The 15,424-nt window shown below is 44.9% G+C and overlaps 4 protein-coding genes across 8 annotated transcripts; 2 read left to right on the top strand and 2 right to left on the bottom strand.

The window, feature by feature from the left end:
- Nucleotides 1-665: 665 nt before the first annotated feature.
- On the top strand, nucleotides 666-14,733 carry LOC117580095. Of its 5 annotated transcripts, XM_034266357.1 has the most exons (9): nucleotides 670-1,016; nucleotides 8,000-8,990; nucleotides 9,048-9,154; nucleotides 10,093-10,239; nucleotides 10,304-10,465; nucleotides 10,533-10,709; nucleotides 10,768-10,899; nucleotides 13,613-13,905; nucleotides 13,960-14,733. In XM_034266357.1, exons 2-9 carry the CDS (start codon nucleotides 8,689-8,691, stop codon nucleotides 14,122-14,124), a joined length of 1,485 nt encoding a protein of 494 aa, XP_034122248.1. In that variant the 5' UTR covers nucleotides 670-1,016; nucleotides 8,000-8,688; the 3' UTR covers nucleotides 14,125-14,733. The 5 variants fall into 5 exon arrangements, with proteins under 5 accessions (XP_034122244.1, XP_034122248.1, XP_034122247.1 ...); XM_034266356.1 differs by having other exon boundaries at nucleotides 8,000-9,154; nucleotides 10,768-10,890; XM_034266355.1 differs by having other exon boundaries at nucleotides 8,000-9,154.
- Nucleotides 4,699-5,235, bottom strand: LOC117580492 (histone H1.3-like). Its single transcript, XM_034267079.1, has one exon. It carries the CDS (start codon nucleotides 5,233-5,235, stop codon nucleotides 4,699-4,701), a length of 537 nt encoding a protein of 178 aa, XP_034122970.1.
- LOC117580098 lies at nucleotides 5,816-6,404 on the bottom strand. Its single transcript, XM_034266359.1, has 2 exons — nucleotides 6,270-6,404; nucleotides 5,816-6,239 (listed from the first exon to the last, which is right to left on the bottom strand). Exons 1-2 carry the CDS (start codon nucleotides 6,355-6,357, stop codon nucleotides 5,893-5,895), a joined length of 435 nt encoding a protein of 144 aa, XP_034122250.1. The 5' UTR covers nucleotides 6,358-6,404; the 3' UTR covers nucleotides 5,816-5,892.
- LOC117580485 (cathepsin L-like) lies at nucleotides 6,938-7,792 on the top strand. The gene is given in 3 exon segments (XM_034267067.1): nucleotides 6,938-7,086; nucleotides 7,088-7,497; nucleotides 7,542-7,792. Coding segments are annotated over 3 exon segments (810 nt in total).
- Nucleotides 14,734-15,424: the final 691 nt, after the last annotated feature.

Genomic DNA, 15,424 nt, shown 5'->3' with positions numbered 1-15,424 from the left:
AAGAACATTTAAAAACATCGCCTTCGTTCGATATTTTAATTGCAATCAGCTCAAAATCGTTGGCTCACATAATTGAGCCTGGTACTGCAGCTCAAACAACTTTATTAGATATGATTGAACTTAAATAAACATCATTGAACATGATTGAAGAACTTCACCAACTTGATTGAAAAGGACCGATCATGATTAAAAATGCTGGCACAGGCTTGAAAATGATTAAATATTATTAAATATGATTGAACACTTTAATTGAACATGACTGAACCATCATTGAATATCATTGAAAAACTTGTAACAATGTGTTTGAATCTATTTGAATATAACTGAACAAGTTGATTGGATCGGATTGAACTAGCATGAGGCCAACTATGGATATGAATCGAGAAATGGAAGGTAAGCTAAAGTTTGACAAGAACTTTTAGTTTTCACATTGCTGGTATGAGAGCTGCCGGCTTATAGAGAAACGATGAATCTACAAAACAAATTTAAAAACCTCTTTATCGCGGCTAAACACAATTTGTTCGCCTATTTAATAAAGGCATCCAAGTGGGTTAACTTCGTGTTTTCTTCGGTATATGTACAGTATTTCTTGAACATTGGCGGGTGGTCAGACGGTATAGTTGATCACGGTCACACTTTTTGTTGCAAAAGGCAAAAGGAGGAAGTGCGTATACGTATAAGGACAAGTGCCCGTTGCAAAAACATATTCGTTACGGAAGTTCGCATCGTACATGGCTCAAAATATAGTGTTCTATAAATGTTTAAGTGGTGGACGTGGTAGTTAAATGTACTTACTGCACCCAAAGAAGTGTGCGTTCATGATATCGAAGTTAAAATTGCATTACTATTTAATTGAATCGTGTGCACTAAATGGAAAAAGTTAAGTGATTAGAGGCACACAAAGTTAGGCAAATTATGTGAAAGTTTTAATGCGAATCAACGGGCGAAAGAGGCAAATACAATGTGCCGTTAATTGGAGCATCGACAAGAACAGGAGCTGGAGGACACACAACGAGGTAAAGAGTGCCGGATGCGAAAAATGCTGTAAATCAAATCAATCGTTGATTTTTCCTGATTAGCTTTCGGTCGTTTTTTTTTAGACTCTTTAGATTATACGTAGAAAGGATGGGTACATACGTATGCATGAATCTATGTGGACACATACATACAAAACCTATTATGTAGCTCTATGTTGGGGTAACACAATTGTTGGTACATTTTCTTCCATGGTCCCACATAGACACAGAAAAAGTCAACAAAAACAATTTATATCGTATACATACAACATACATATGTACATGTAAATTAACAATGAGCTGGAGCAGGATGCCGCATAGCCTTGAATGGCTTCTAGATTAAATTGCGAATGAAATGTAAAGAAAATTATAGTGATAAATATTTGAATAGAGGTTGGAATTACAATTTACCATGGACCATGGAGGTATTCACTTAAATCTAATGGGAATTGAGATTTGCGAACACACATTTGAGCCTCGGGGAGACCACAATTTTGAATTAGTTAAGTTCTGCTTCGGAGAGCCGAAAATGTAAATGTATTAGCCCTGTGTGCAGGCCAGAACACACAGGTAAAAAAAGAGAAAGAGAAATTTTATTGTGTGCACGTGTGAATGCATGCATGTGTGTATTTTTGCACAAATTCACTCGTACGTATGCATGTACGTGGGTGTGTGGGTTTCTACGCGATTTTGTCGGTGCTGTGTGTAACCTACATTTTTAACGGCAGTGTATGTATGTTGGTGAGGAGCCGAAAGCCGTTGCCGAACTCTCAGATGCAGAGGTTTCGAAATTGAAGTGGGAGGGCCCGCGGCATATGAAAATTTGCCTTTATCAGTGCCTAAAAGCAGCAGCAGGGCACACACACACACACACACAAACACATCCAAATACATACAAATAAAAGTGCATGCTTGCCAAAGTCTGCTTTTATGTGTGTGTTTGCTCGACTGACTTTGCTGCTTTGTGTTTTTGCTTTGCTGCTTGCTGCTAGAAGAATTGTTTAAACAAAACATGCCAGACTCTCGGATTTTTCTTTTGTTCAAAAAGACAAACAAAAGCCATCGTCCGAGACTCGGAGAGAGAATAATGTAAGCAAAACAAACATTAACAGAGAACAACAAAGCAAATAAGAGAAATAAAAAACATAAGAGAGTCAGAGCGAAAATGTTCACACAAAAACAAAAAGCGGGCTCTTTTGATTTTGAATTTTGATTGTCGGAAAAAAGTATTAAAAGTATTTATTTTCAATATAGAATTTCAAAGTACATGGCGGGAAATAGGAAGAATCTTAAATATTAAGATCTGTGCCTCTGTGTTTGCCTCTGCCCTCTGTGACTTTGCGGCGGCAAGTCGTGACTACATAAGGAGGCCACGCAGCCGAAGAGCCGAAGCAGTTTAGAGCGGCGATGCAGAATGCAGCAGGATGATGTTTGCGTTCGTTGCTTCCGTTATACCGTTACTGTATCATCTCTCTCTCTCTCTCTCTCTCGTGCTCCCTGCCCCCCTGTCGCTATCCACTAAGCCCAAGCCGTCTCGTCTAACCCTTTTCGGCCGCCTCTCTTCATCCATTGGACATGCATTTCCGTTAGCTGCCGCTGACTGAAAATTTATATGCAAAGAGTTGGGCACAAATTGCATTATGCAGTCCCCTTAATGGCTCGTTGGGACATAAAAATATCTCGCACTTACATAAATTGCTCTGCTCTTTGCTATTTGCTCTCCCTCTCTCTCTCTCTCTCTTGACCTTCCTCCGCCTCCTCCCGAAGTCCACGAACCGGGCCCGTAATTACATAAACACTTTTGCCCATCGCCAGGTTGGTTGGATATTTGTTGGGCCAGCGAAACGAAACTTTTGATTCTTCTACTCCACTCCTCCTCCTCCCCTACTCACCACAAAATAATGCGAAAATAAAGCATTGAAAGGGAGCTGAAAATTAAAATTGTTTTCCATTAACGAGTATTTATAGAAAACTACACAACAAATTAGCATTGGCAGGTCTACGAGTATACCTTTTAAATATCCTCCACCATCAAGTTGCTCCCATTTAAGCTGTGTAAATGTCAGGAGCAACATCTAGATTTTGATGTGTGCCCATCAACTCAACGTCAGCAGCCACACCTACATGCATATGAACTGTAGGGGTCCTTGTACATATAGAGTACATCAGACACTTGCCATCATCATTCACATCATAAGTGCCAACAGCAGGGATACCATCATCCTCAGACACCAAGGCGAAGCCCATTCTCCATTATAATTTCTGTCATTCAGCGGCGCACCTACCCACTCCACACACATATCCCACTTCTGGCTATTTTTATGCCATTTCTGCATTGTTCATTGTTTAGCTCACATTATCGCATTTTCCTCTTAAGGCATCAGCTACAGATACTATTAACATTGCCACTACGCCAGTCTGTCCTCCCCCTTCTCTTCCTTCTACTGCTGCTTCCAGTTACGCTTGCATCCACAGCACGTTGCCAAGTCAAATGTACCCTGTACGCCTCAGACATGTGCCTGTCAATATTACTCGACAGTGAAAGTAAGCAAAAGACGAAGAAACTATTGCAAAAGGGAGCACAGAAAATCGATTAACAGATTATTAGAATTGTGTCTTTACCCCTGCCACAAGACTAGGCTGATGGATCGGGAATAAACGAAATGTCTTACATGGTTAAGGTGTTCCTGCATTTGGATCGATTTATTTATCCCTTCTGGTAATATAGCTAGATGTGCAGAGGTTTTTAAGATGTACCGTAAAAGCTGATGTAAATATCCTTTGTGATGACCTCTGCTGGTTACATGTTTCGCCACCAACTGGTTGTATCCGGACTTCTCTCTGATTTGAGCGCGGATGGGAATGAGTTGGCAAAAGGAATAGCTAAAAGGATGATTCAGATTCTTGCCACACTTTCTGCCCACTAAGCTGCCGCAGCGGGTGACGCGCGCGTGTGTGTGTGTGTGTGTGAGTGGTGGCGGTGGCTGCCACTACTCGTGCATGGGAACTGGCTGCTATCTCTCCTGGGCACACAATCACTTGGATGCGAAGTGGCTTTTGCGTGTGCGCCGCAGTGCAATGGCTACACGGGATTTCTAGCTGGCAATGCCGCTGTCAGGATGTCAGGATGTTGGGCTATGAATTCGAAAACAATGGACCCATTGTGCCACCCGATGACGCTGTCTTCGGTTGCTGCCGTTGTAGTTGCTGTTGTTGTTGCCCGTAAACAATTGTCGCCCTGATGCCTGCTCTTTGCGCATCAGTAATTAAGAGTCTGTCCCTGGGCGTGGGTGTGGGTCGGTTCTAATTACCATTTATGGACACTATTGGTTCCCCTCTAAGCATGGCCAGAAATGGCGCAGAGCTGCTGCGCATTCAAGTGTTAGACCCACTGCCTGAAAGTAGGCACCGCAAACTGAAAGTCAGCCTTGTGTGCCTTAGGAGTAGGGCCAATCCTGCTTCGTCGTTATTCTTAATTTATGCGTATAGCCGGCAGATCTAAGCCAATAAACCTCCACACAATAGTCACATATTTACTGCAGTTCAAACTTAAGAGTATTTTGAGCATGTGATTAATCTTGGAAAACATTGATATTGAAATATCATTTTTATTTAGGGATTTTCCATATGTATTATGGAATAATGGATAGAAATAAGGAAATTCGTATACAATTTCCCTAATTTAACCGGAAGTCCGCTTACGTTTGTTTGCTGCCACGGTGGCTCGCTTCTTGGCTGCCACAGGTGTCGGCTTCTTGATGGGTGCGGCAACTGGCTGGCGACGCTTCGGTGCCACTGTGGTGCGTCGCTTGGGCGCTGCTTTGGTTCGCCTACGCTGCTTGTTCTTCTTGTTGTTGTTTTTGGTGGCGGCAGGCTTCTGGGTTTTTTTCGGCGTGGATGGATTTGCCTTTGGGGATGTTACTGGAGTGCTTGATCCAGCATTAGTTTCCGCGGAAGTATCTTCAGAGCTCTCTTCGGATGCGCTGCTGGCAGAGCTTTCATTGCTCACTCCCGAGTCGTTGCTCGGACTCGTTCCCGTTGTAGTTTGATTCGAGTTATCACTTGAACCTTCATCTTCAGATTCCTCAGAGCTATAATCTTCGTCGTAATCATAGTCATCATCATCATAGTCATACTCGGAGCTATCCGATGCATCTTCAGCGGCGAGTACAGAGGCACAGACCAATATGCCCACGGTTAGCACTAACAAAAATCTCATTTTGTTCGGGATCTTTAAAACGTTTTCAATTCGAGAATATAAAGTAATGAAATGGGCCCGACTTCGTGTTATTTATAGGGTTTTCGAAGCAGAGATACATGTTTTATCTTTTATTCTTTTATTTGTTCCAACGATTTAGTTTGCTTTTCTTTCAATTGTTCATAAATTTGTGAATTTTTTATATGGAGAGCTTTTCTATTGTTTAAACATCTGTGTGTGTCTTTTCATTGTTGATGGTTTTATCATTTGAATCAACTGCAAAGTGTTTTCAATTCTTTCTTGGAACTTATGCTAAGGCAAAGATCGAAGCCAGGAAGTATAGATTTAGGGTTTTCTGGATAGCTTACCATTAAATAAACAATTAATTAAAAGACATTACGTAAAACAACCAGTGAGATATTAATTATCTAAGATGAACATGTTCCCTTATTTATTTCAGTTTATTTACACACAATTACTATTATATTTCAAGCATCGTAGATCCCAAAATCCATAAAGAGGAAAAGCTTCTATTGGTACTAGTTATAAGAAAACATTTTTGATTTTTCTAGAACACTTAATGTTCATCCATAAACAGACATTTATGCTGGAGAACGTGGAACGATTTCTCAGTAAGTTTTTATTTAGATGATTCAATTATTATTTGCATTGAAATGTTTAACCAGAGCGCCTGCGATTTTTGGCAGCAGCAGCGTTGGTCCGCTTCTTGGCTGCAACAGGTGTGCGCCTCTTGGCAGCGGCCTGCTTCTTGGCCTGCTGCTGCCTTTTGGCCGCTGCAGCGCGACGCCTGGGTGCCACCTTGTTCCTCCTGTTGTTCTTGTTGTTGTTCTTTTTGGCGGCAGCATTTTGCTTGGGCTTGTTTTGGGTTTTTGGCTTTGGCGTGGGGGCAACTGGGGTGGCTTCCGATTCATAATCATCTTCAGTATCATCAGAACCGCCGTCAGTGTCGTCGCCATCTCCGCTCTCTTCTACGCCAGTGTTGGAACCATCAGCCGAGTCCTCAGGATAGTCACCCTCAGCCAAATCCGATTCATCGTATTCATAATCAGGATCGGTCGTTACTTGAGCCACCGCCACGTGGGCAATTAGTACAGCCAATGTGAGGACCAATAAGAACTTCATTTTGCTTTTTGTTTCGGGAACTTTGCGAACTCAAAATGAGCTTTCCTCCGTTCGCGCTTCTGGCATTTATAGTCTGGCCCAAAATTTTTATTTTGCATAGATCGTGGACAAATATTGTGGCACAAAAGTAAAGAGCAAACAAACACTTCTTCAGTTTGTCTTTGAAGCCAGCTGTGTGTGGATTTCTTTTGTTAGATTTGTGCTTTGTCGGGACTTTGTGATGGAAGAAACTTTTGGATGAAGCAACTTTTGGATCTCAAGGTGGAAATTGTGCGGAATAAATCTTGGAAAAGTTACTGGTGGATTGCGTGAGTCAAAGGAAGATTAAAAATGTTATCTTGAGCTGGATATAAATACTAAGGATTCATATTATGAATACTTCTGTGGTTTGGAGCACCATAACCATTGGTATGAATCAGAGGAATGCAGTGAGTTCTGATTGCCCGATCGCTGCATGAGATGATCCCATAAATTGGGTCCGTGTTCCATGGAATCAATCAGTTTCGCTTTAGAATCGTTGGAGAGAATGCAGCTCCAGGCTTTGATTGTTTTATTTATCCTCCTATCAATCGTCCATGGCATGGCCGTTTGGTCGGAGTGGGAGGACTTCCAAGTGCACCACAACAAGAGCTACCATTCGGCGGAGGAGCATCGCCTCCGGTTCCTCATTTTCGTGGAAAACAAACGGCGGATTGCCGAGCACAATGAGCGCTGGGCCATGGGTCAGGAGAGTCAATCAGTTTGCGGATATGTCGCCAAAGGAGTTCAGGGAACGACTACTCCGTGGGGTACAACCTTCCAAGGGCTTGGGGGATGTCTACTTTATGCCGCCGGATGTGGAGCTGGGAGCTCTACCAAGAACTGTGGACTGGCGGGCCCGTCATGCTGTGACCGATGTCAAGGATCAGGGGAATTTCAACACCTGCTGGTCCTTTGCTGCCACGGGAGTCATCGAGGGTCGTTACGCCATCAAATACGGTCATCTGCAGTCGCTGTCTGAGCAGAACCTCGTCGACTGTTGCCTGGGATCGGAGCAGGGCTACAGTACCTGGAGGTCCATGGGCTGCACCGAGCAGTTGGGCGGCATCGACACCGAATCGTCCTACCCTTACCAGGGAGACGTCGACGTCTGTCGCTATCGTCCGCGGGCAACGAGCGGTAAATGGCGCAGGCTCTGCTTCGAGGTCCTCTGGCGGTGTCCATCGATGCGCACTCGATTCAGTTATACAAGGGCGGCGTTTTCCACGATTCCTCCTGCAGCAAAGTCAACGTTAATCATGGCCTTCTGGTTGTGGGCTACGGCACCGATCCCAACACCGGCGACTACTGGCTGCTCAAGAACTCATGGGGCAGTCAGAAAGGCTACATCCGCATGGCACGCAACAAGAACAATCAATGCGGAGTGGCATCCGAAGTATTGTATCCCATTGTCTAGTGTGAAATTATTTCAGAATAATAAAGAATAAAATGAAATTTATTTGAGTAAAAGTTGAATATGGAATGGGCATTTACGAGTAATTGTAAAGCGATTGAAATTGTGATTAAATAACCACGAATTGCTCTGCTTATGTACGATTATATTCGAAACATGCCACAAATATTCAAATGTAAATGCTTGACCTTTTTTTCCGTTCAATTTCAGGCGGGGATAACGAGCAGTAGTTGCAGTGGCAGAAGACCAACCTAGATTCAAAGTTCGTGCCATAAATCTGCAACTTGTATGGAATTAATACCCCACCACCAGCGGCAGAAGGGGGTGGCGCAACAGGAGGCAGTCTAGGTGGTGCGGCGGCGTTGCACATGCAACACACACACACAACATTAGTTAGTGGGTCACTCGAAGATGATGACGTTGATGACCGCAACCGCAGAAACAACAGAAATAGCAGCAGTAGCAGCAGCAGCAGCAGGAAAACAAGCAAGCGCCTTGCAGGGTAAAATTATATAAAATTATCATGCAGGTCGACGGGTCACAGCGAGCAGCAAGTCGGCCCCTTGACGGTGGCAGACGGCAGGAAAAGGCAAAGGCAACGCTGCAGCGGTGGGTCGCATGACGTACACGACCGTAACGTGTGCACCAGGGGGCTGCTGGCCAATTTGTCCGAAAAAGGAGGAGACAAACGGAGCACCCAACCAACCGAACTGAGCCACTGACCAAGCGGGAACTGCAAGTGCAAGTGCAACTGCAAGAGAAACAGAAAACTGAAACAAAAGCGACATCAAAAGTGCACACAACAATTGAAACTTTTCGGCCCGAATGGCAAAAGTTTTCGAACAATTGCCACGGCGTTGGGGCGGGCAGCGTTGAACAGCGACGACAAAAATGTCAAAATGGAGAAGTTAACGTTGCCGCGTCTTTTGCAGCGACTGCAGCTGTTGGCGTTGCAACTGGCCACCACACCCAGCAGGCAGCCGCCACACCAGCAACAGCAACAGCAGCATCCACACCCACACGGCTGCCATCTGATGGCCATGCAGCTCTGTCAGGCCATGCTCCTCTATGGCTGCCTCCTGCTCCTCCATGCGTCCGTCTCCGTGTCTGCCTCGGCCTCGCACACGGCGCTGGCTCTGAATCTCTCATCAGCCATTGATCTAAACCAACTCAAACACCATCCAGAGCAGCAGCAGCCGCAGCCGCAGCCGCAGCCGCAGCCCGAGTATCCACAGACGGCACAGCAGCCGCAACAACCACAACGCGCACAGAAACGTGACGCTGCCAATGTGCCTGACGATGACTATGATGGCAGTTATCCGGACGATATCGACGAACTTGATGCCTTGCTAAATAATAAGTCAGGTGAGTGTGGGGTCAAGCAGCTAACTAAGACGCCCTCGGGCTTTTGTTTCAAAATTAAGGTCAATGCAGTTGGGTGCCTTGGGATGCTTTTGTGTGTCGAAATCCATCACAGAAATGTGTAAGGACTGCTAAAAACAGACTTAATAGAAACTATATCCTTTTGGCATACATTATTTAAGTTAAGTGTAAATATTGTTAACGAATTTGTTCCCCGATAACCAATATTTTCCAATATTTTATCCAGAACGAATTCCGCAACGTTTTAAATTCTTTGGCAATAAAAAGAAAACAAATTTCCTGAGTTTGTGGCTCTCTAAAAACGAAGTTAAAAAGTGTTTTTTTTGTGAATTTATTTTCACTCTTTCCAACATTTTTACGGTGTTTCCTTTAGCCAGACTTCCGTTGCGTTTCGGTTGGCTTTGCCATGACATTTTCCCGGAGCAAGCTGCAACTGGAATCCCCCAGAGATCATGAACGCCATAAATTGCACAACATCCAGTCTGTCTGCGTGGTCCAAGGTTTCCCCGTGGCTGTTGGGTTTGTTGTTGCTTAACTTTTAGATTTTGGCATGCAGCTTCCCTTCCACCTGGGGACTGCAGCTGCCGCAGCGGTGGGCTTGATGATTCATGGGCAGTCATGGGTTCATTTCATACGTCTTTAGGCACAGAATCACAGCAAAACAGCAGAGGGTTGGCCCCACAATACTGTTAGATTCAGTTTAATGTAACAGAAAGTAACGATTTCATCAAGAGCAGAATAATCTGACATTTGTATGCCAGCAGAATTTCGAACTTTATTTCGAATTATAAATGCAAAAGCTGCCCACGTCCTAGCAATCTGCATAACTGCTGGGGAGGACTTTTACTGCACATTGATGTGGATTAAATTGCATAATATTTATTATTGATGCAAATGGGTTTTTGTTTTCCGCATTGCAGCAAAGGGGAAGTACATTGGGGCGCCGTGCAACGAGCTGAAGTGCGACGTGAAGCTGCTACATGTGGCCTGCGACAAGGAGACGCAGACCTGCACATGCGAGCGGAACTATCCCGTGCAGCTGGGACCGATAAAGGGTTGCGCCAAACGTAAGATCAGAACTAAGTATTTACACACTTCTTTCATGGCATTTAATGATCGTTTCTTTGACAGCTAAAAAGCTGGGCGATCAGTGTTTCTACGATGAGACGTGCACCTACAACGACGAGAACTCCCTTTGTGTTCAGGTGCGCCACAATGCAATGTGCCAGTGTGCCAGTGGCTTCCACTCGGTCAGCTACACGAAGCCGACACGGCGTGTCTTTTGCACGCCAGGTAAGACCGACAGGCTCCGAGGCACTCCACGTCTGCAGCATAACGATTGATGTGTTTCCTTTGATAGATCTCAGCGAGCTGAGCTCGGATCTGCCCACGCTGCTCGGTGTCTCCACGGGCATTGCCGTGCTGGCAGGGCTCATCTGCATGGTGCTGCATTTGTTCAGCAAGACCAAGTATCCCAGGCACCGCAACTACGGGGATGCCAGCATTCCGCCGCCCATTCTTTACTCCAGCGATACAGGTTTGAGATCTTCGCCGCAAGGGCAAACGATTGGATTGATTGATTCTCTTGCCTTCAGGGATACCGCTGACAGTGCACTCGGCACGGCCGTCGTCGCGGTCTAGCATACGTTCGACGGGATCTATTGGCTCCTTTGGGCAGCGACGGGCTTCGGTGGGAGGACAGGCTAGCGGAGCAGCAGGTGGAGCTGGTGGTGGAGGTGGAGTTGGAGGAGGTGTTGCTGGAGGTGGAGGTGGAGGAAGCGGCGGCGGCGGGTCGAAGGGCATACTGGTGTCGACGTCTCGTACAGGTGCGGCTAGATCGGCCGCCATATTGCTCATATCGTGTCACATAGCGGCCGTGTCCAAACAAAATTCTCGCGCCTCATCGCGTCACACATCCGGAGCGGGTTGCAGCCAGCATTCGCGCGACGATCTCGACGAGAACAGTGGCGGAGGTGGCGGTGGCGGTGGCGGTGGCGGTGGCAGTGCGAGCGGTTGTCGCAGCTGCGAGAGCTCGCTCTCGATGAACCGCCAACTGCAGAAGCAACTGAACCATCAGCGGCATCTGCTCAGCTTCGAGCTGTCGCCGGCCAGGTCGAAGAATCAGGATAGATTTAGGACCCTCTTGGGCATGAATGGAATTGATAATAATTATAGAACCCATGACGATGATGACGACGACTACGGTCCCCATAGCATAGATCCCAGCACTGTCCCAGCACACACACACGCCGCACATGGCCATGACAGCGATGTCCATGGTGGTGTCGTTGTTGGTGGTGGTGGTGGTGGTGGTGCCAGCGGTGCTGCTGCTGGTTATAGTTACGGTTATGGTTATGGTTATAGCGATGCCGATACCTATGGCGACACCAACGGCACTGACGGCGCCGAGCTGCATCATTTGCAAATTGGCGCACTCCCCACGCCGGCGAGTGAAACGCCCCGATTTGCGGTAATTCAACTCAATCATCAGTCGTTCAGTCGCTCCTCCTTCAATCGCTCAACATCCACATCCTTCGTTGCAGCAGTTCAGCATCCATATCCACATCATGGTCATCTTTTCATGCTCCATTTATCCGTATCTGTAACCACAAAACAGCTCCAAACATCACAATGGAAACTAATTCTAAATTATGTACCTGTTCTCTCTGTATCTGTATCTCCACCCCACACACTCTCTCTATGTCTCCATCAGTTGGGGAGATACTCGTCCACCCAAGTGTGTTCTTTACCGTTGGATGGAGTTACATTTCTTTCATATCTAAATTCTGTTTGTTATTGGTAGAGCTACACTGTTCAGAGACTTGTAGAGATAATATTCATTGTACCCATTGGATGGTTAAATTCCCCATCTCCATGTACGACTTTCACACACATACCACATGAGGGCCTTGATTACCTTTCGAATCAGATTTAATTATTTCTACGTGTGTCCCAAGCTCATTTCATTTCACCATCATATTAGCCACATCCCAGATCTATATATCCCTCCCTATACGATTCAGCGCATTGCTTGCATAATTAGTGTTTAAATCGGTTACAATTCTATCTCCCGAACTAGTTGAAAAGTGAAACAAAATTTTATGTTCTCTTGATGATCGATGTTAAATGTGCTTTCGAGCTCTCCCTTCTGTTTCCAAATACAAAAGTTGTTTCTATTGTTATAATTTCTAAACTATAACCAGACACACACACACACAAAAGAACGCAGATACACACACACATACACGCAAGCCGATAATGATGAGGGTTCAGAATAAATTCAACAGCAAACAGCAAACGACCGATATTTTCCAGCTAAAAAATCACAGAAACTGAAATGATAATGAAATGTTAATCATTGTTTCGTACGAATATATATCATGGTTCCATTTTGAGAGGAGGATTGTTACCAATCCACAAAGCGGTGATCTGATGCTATCCAAAGATACCTAAGAGACAACCTCTGACAAGATGATATTGAAGCAATATGGCGGTGACTATGTTCAAAGCAAATCCTTCCCCTCCCCCGAACTTCCACACACTAACAATTTTGCCAATAACTATAACTCAAATGCAATGCAAATTAAGAACAAACACACACACAAAAACACACACAAGTACACTTTATGCATGCATTGAGGGGGCTCCTCCTGGTCCTGCCAGCAGCAGGAAGACAGCCACTCGGCGGCTGCTGGTGCTGGCCGGGCACGGAGACTCCCTTCAACTTATGGCTGACCTTTGCCCAAAACTATTTGATTGAGTTCACACACACACACACAAGCTCTATGACACACACACCCAACCAATCGATACTTCCACACGATATGGCCACTGTTCCTTCTACCTTCTTAAACCTTAAACCTTATACTATGTATCTGTGTCTGTTTGCTCGCTCGAATGTTCTTCTAGTTTATCCTTACTCTACTTCTTGTGCGCCTTGAAATCAAAATTCGATTGCGGCTTATGGCTTTTTGAAACCAGCAACAAATAACTTTGCCTGTGTGGACTCTCTGCATCTGCATCCTTCTCTTCCCTACGCGAGTATAAACGAGTACGAAGCTTGGCCAAACATTAGATATATGACTTGACACCCAAATGAGAAAGTTGTAGCATTATCTGAGCACTAGAGCTACAAATCTTTGGCGAAACTTTGTCCAGCTTGAACTCTTCTCTGCCTCTCTCTAAACTCTGAGCTAATCGCACTCGTTTAGTCTTCTGCTTCTGCTTTTCAATCGCTTCGGAATGAACTGTCGCTTACTCTCTCTATATCTTCTCTCTATATCTTTCGTAAACGTGTTACTCTCTTAAGCCGATGCTTCGATGTTCAATCAATACTTGCAAATACTTTTAAATATACTTTCTACTTACTACTTTCCATCCGTTTGTAGTTTGTGGCTCATTTGGTTAATGACTGTCTCCGGTTCTGGTGCTTCCTTTTAGGTTCTCGAAGACCAAGTCTAGCATCGGTGCACAGCACGAGTTCCTCGGTGCGCAGCTACAGCATGATGCGGTTCGAGAAGGAGGCACAACAGAAGGAGATCCGGCAGGAGATGAAGCTGCGGCTGGCCCGCCTGCAGCAGCAGCAGCATCTCACGCAGAACAAACCGCAGATAGTCATCGGTGAGGCGTTGCTTCAGCATGGGGCCTTGGGTCGAGTAACCATCCCCACGCCCAGCCCACTGACGCCCAACTCACTGGACGAGCTGCTGCCGTCACTGGATGAGAATCAAGAGGTGAGTTTTGATCACTGATTGAATCTCTTGCTAAACTCTCGCATATCTGTGCAGTATCCACCCAGGCTGGAGGGGACATACAAGCAGCTGGTGCAGCCAGGAGCCTCAGCATGTGGCGGCGGAGGAGCTGGCGCCCTGCGAGCAGCTGCCGCCCAATCGTCTCCGGCCAGTGCAAACGGCTACCATGGTCCCTGCAGCTCATCGACTGAGGCCCTCTAAAGCTAACCCGGTACCCCGTGAACCCGGGGGACATCCATAAATACACACAAGTATTAAAGTTTTCAAGTAGATTGTAAGCGAAGAAAAGCCCAAAGTTCTCATCTGGTTTGCTGTAGCAAATTAAATTGAACGTCAAACGTGTTGTAGATTCAGCTTAGATTATGTGTAACATAGTAAGCCCCGTGCCCCATGCCGCCTAAGCAGCAGCCTACCCCTCCTAGGCCTAGGCTAAGTTTCGTTTACCGACTAAGCGAGTTCTCAAATTAGTATTGTATTATATATAGCGGTACTTAGCAAGAGAGAGAGAGAGAGAGAGTGGGAGCGAGAGTTAATCGAAACATTTTATACGTGTGTGTGTATTGTCATACAGTTTTGTAGAAGTTATTTACAAATTAATTCGATGGATTATGCGATGCGCCTGGGGTCCGGGAGCCTTCTGCAGAGAGACTCGAATCGTTTCCACCCTGACCCCACTCGTTCCGATTTGATGGATCATCATGAATTGATTAGTTTAAAGTTAGTCTAGTCTAGTGTTTAGTGTTTATCGTTAGGGTGAGATAGTACTGATAAAATATACGCGAAATGAATTTATAAATTGAAAGTTTATGAGCAAACCATTCATTGTTTGTTCACTCGTACCGCTCACTCCCGATGAAAATGAACCTCTATGCAAGGAGACAGGCACCAGTCGCGAGATCTAGCTAAATCAATAATTATGTTAAGCGATAAATCAAAACAAAAAGTGTTGATCCAGACAAGGAGGCTCTTGAGTTCTTTGTAGTTGTTGTATCCAACGTAGAAATGATGAATCGAATCTTTGTGGCAAGTCAATTTTAGTTTACGACTAACGAATTTTTCTACAAAAGGCGTTTCAAGTGAATACAATAATCGAATAGATCAAATGTGTACATACATTAACTTACCCTTACCCTAGAAGAGCCCAACTCGATCGATCGATTGATTGTTGTAATTAACTAATAGCTAACGAGTATTTGATACCATGGTTGTTGACTGTAGTTTGGTTCCATGATTTGTTGTGTCCCTACTATCTATACATAGAGCTCTGTTCCGTTCCGTTCCGTTCCGTTCCACAAAAATACAAGCTATAGAAGACGTTAAAGAAAATTCACTATATACACCTATACACATACATACTATCCCGTATATATATATATATGTATACTTATGTGTATGTACATACCTATGCTATATACTTACGAAAAGGTAGACAACATATCTAAGGTTCAGTGTTGGTTGCATACGGGAGTAAATAGAAATAAATGAAATTTTGTGTTTTCAA

The sequence above is a fragment of the Drosophila guanche genome, unplaced genomic scaffold (assembly GCF_900245975.1).
Source record: "Drosophila guanche unplaced genomic scaffold, DGUA_6, whole genome shotgun sequence".
Classification (NCBI taxonomy): Eukaryota; Metazoa; Arthropoda; class Insecta; order Diptera; family Drosophilidae; genus Drosophila; species Drosophila guanche.
Note: the sequence above shows the minus strand (reverse complement) of the source record. Positions and strands in the feature narration are given on the sequence as shown.

What these genes read in the sequence shown, in the direction of transcription:
- LOC117580492 (XM_034267079.1), bottom strand. Translation starts at nt 5,235, where the DNA reads ATGAGATTTTTGTTAGTGCTAACCGTGGGCATATTGGTCTGTGCCTCT.
- LOC117580098 (XM_034266359.1), bottom strand. Translation starts at nt 6,357, where the DNA reads ATGAAGTTCTTATTGGTCCTCACATTGGCTGTACTAATTGCCCACGTG. An exon ending in CGATCCTGATTATGAATACG is followed by an intron (nt 6,240 to 6,269) that starts ATGAATCGGATT and finishes AGGGTGACTATC; the next exon opens with CTGAGGACTCGGCTGATGGT.
- LOC117580095 (XM_034266353.1), top strand. Translation starts at nt 8,689, where the DNA reads ATGGAGAAGTTAACGTTGCCGCGTCTTTTGCAGCGACTGCAGCTGTTG. An exon ending in TCTTTACTCCAGCGATACAG is followed by an intron (nt 10,710 to 10,767) that starts GTTTGAGATCTT and finishes TCTTGCCTTCAG; the next exon opens with GGATACCGCTGACAGTGCAC. An exon ending in GTGAAACGCCCCGATTTGCG is followed by an intron (nt 11,643 to 13,612) that starts GTAATTCAACTC and finishes GCTTCCTTTTAG; the next exon opens with GTTCTCGAAGACCAAGTCTA.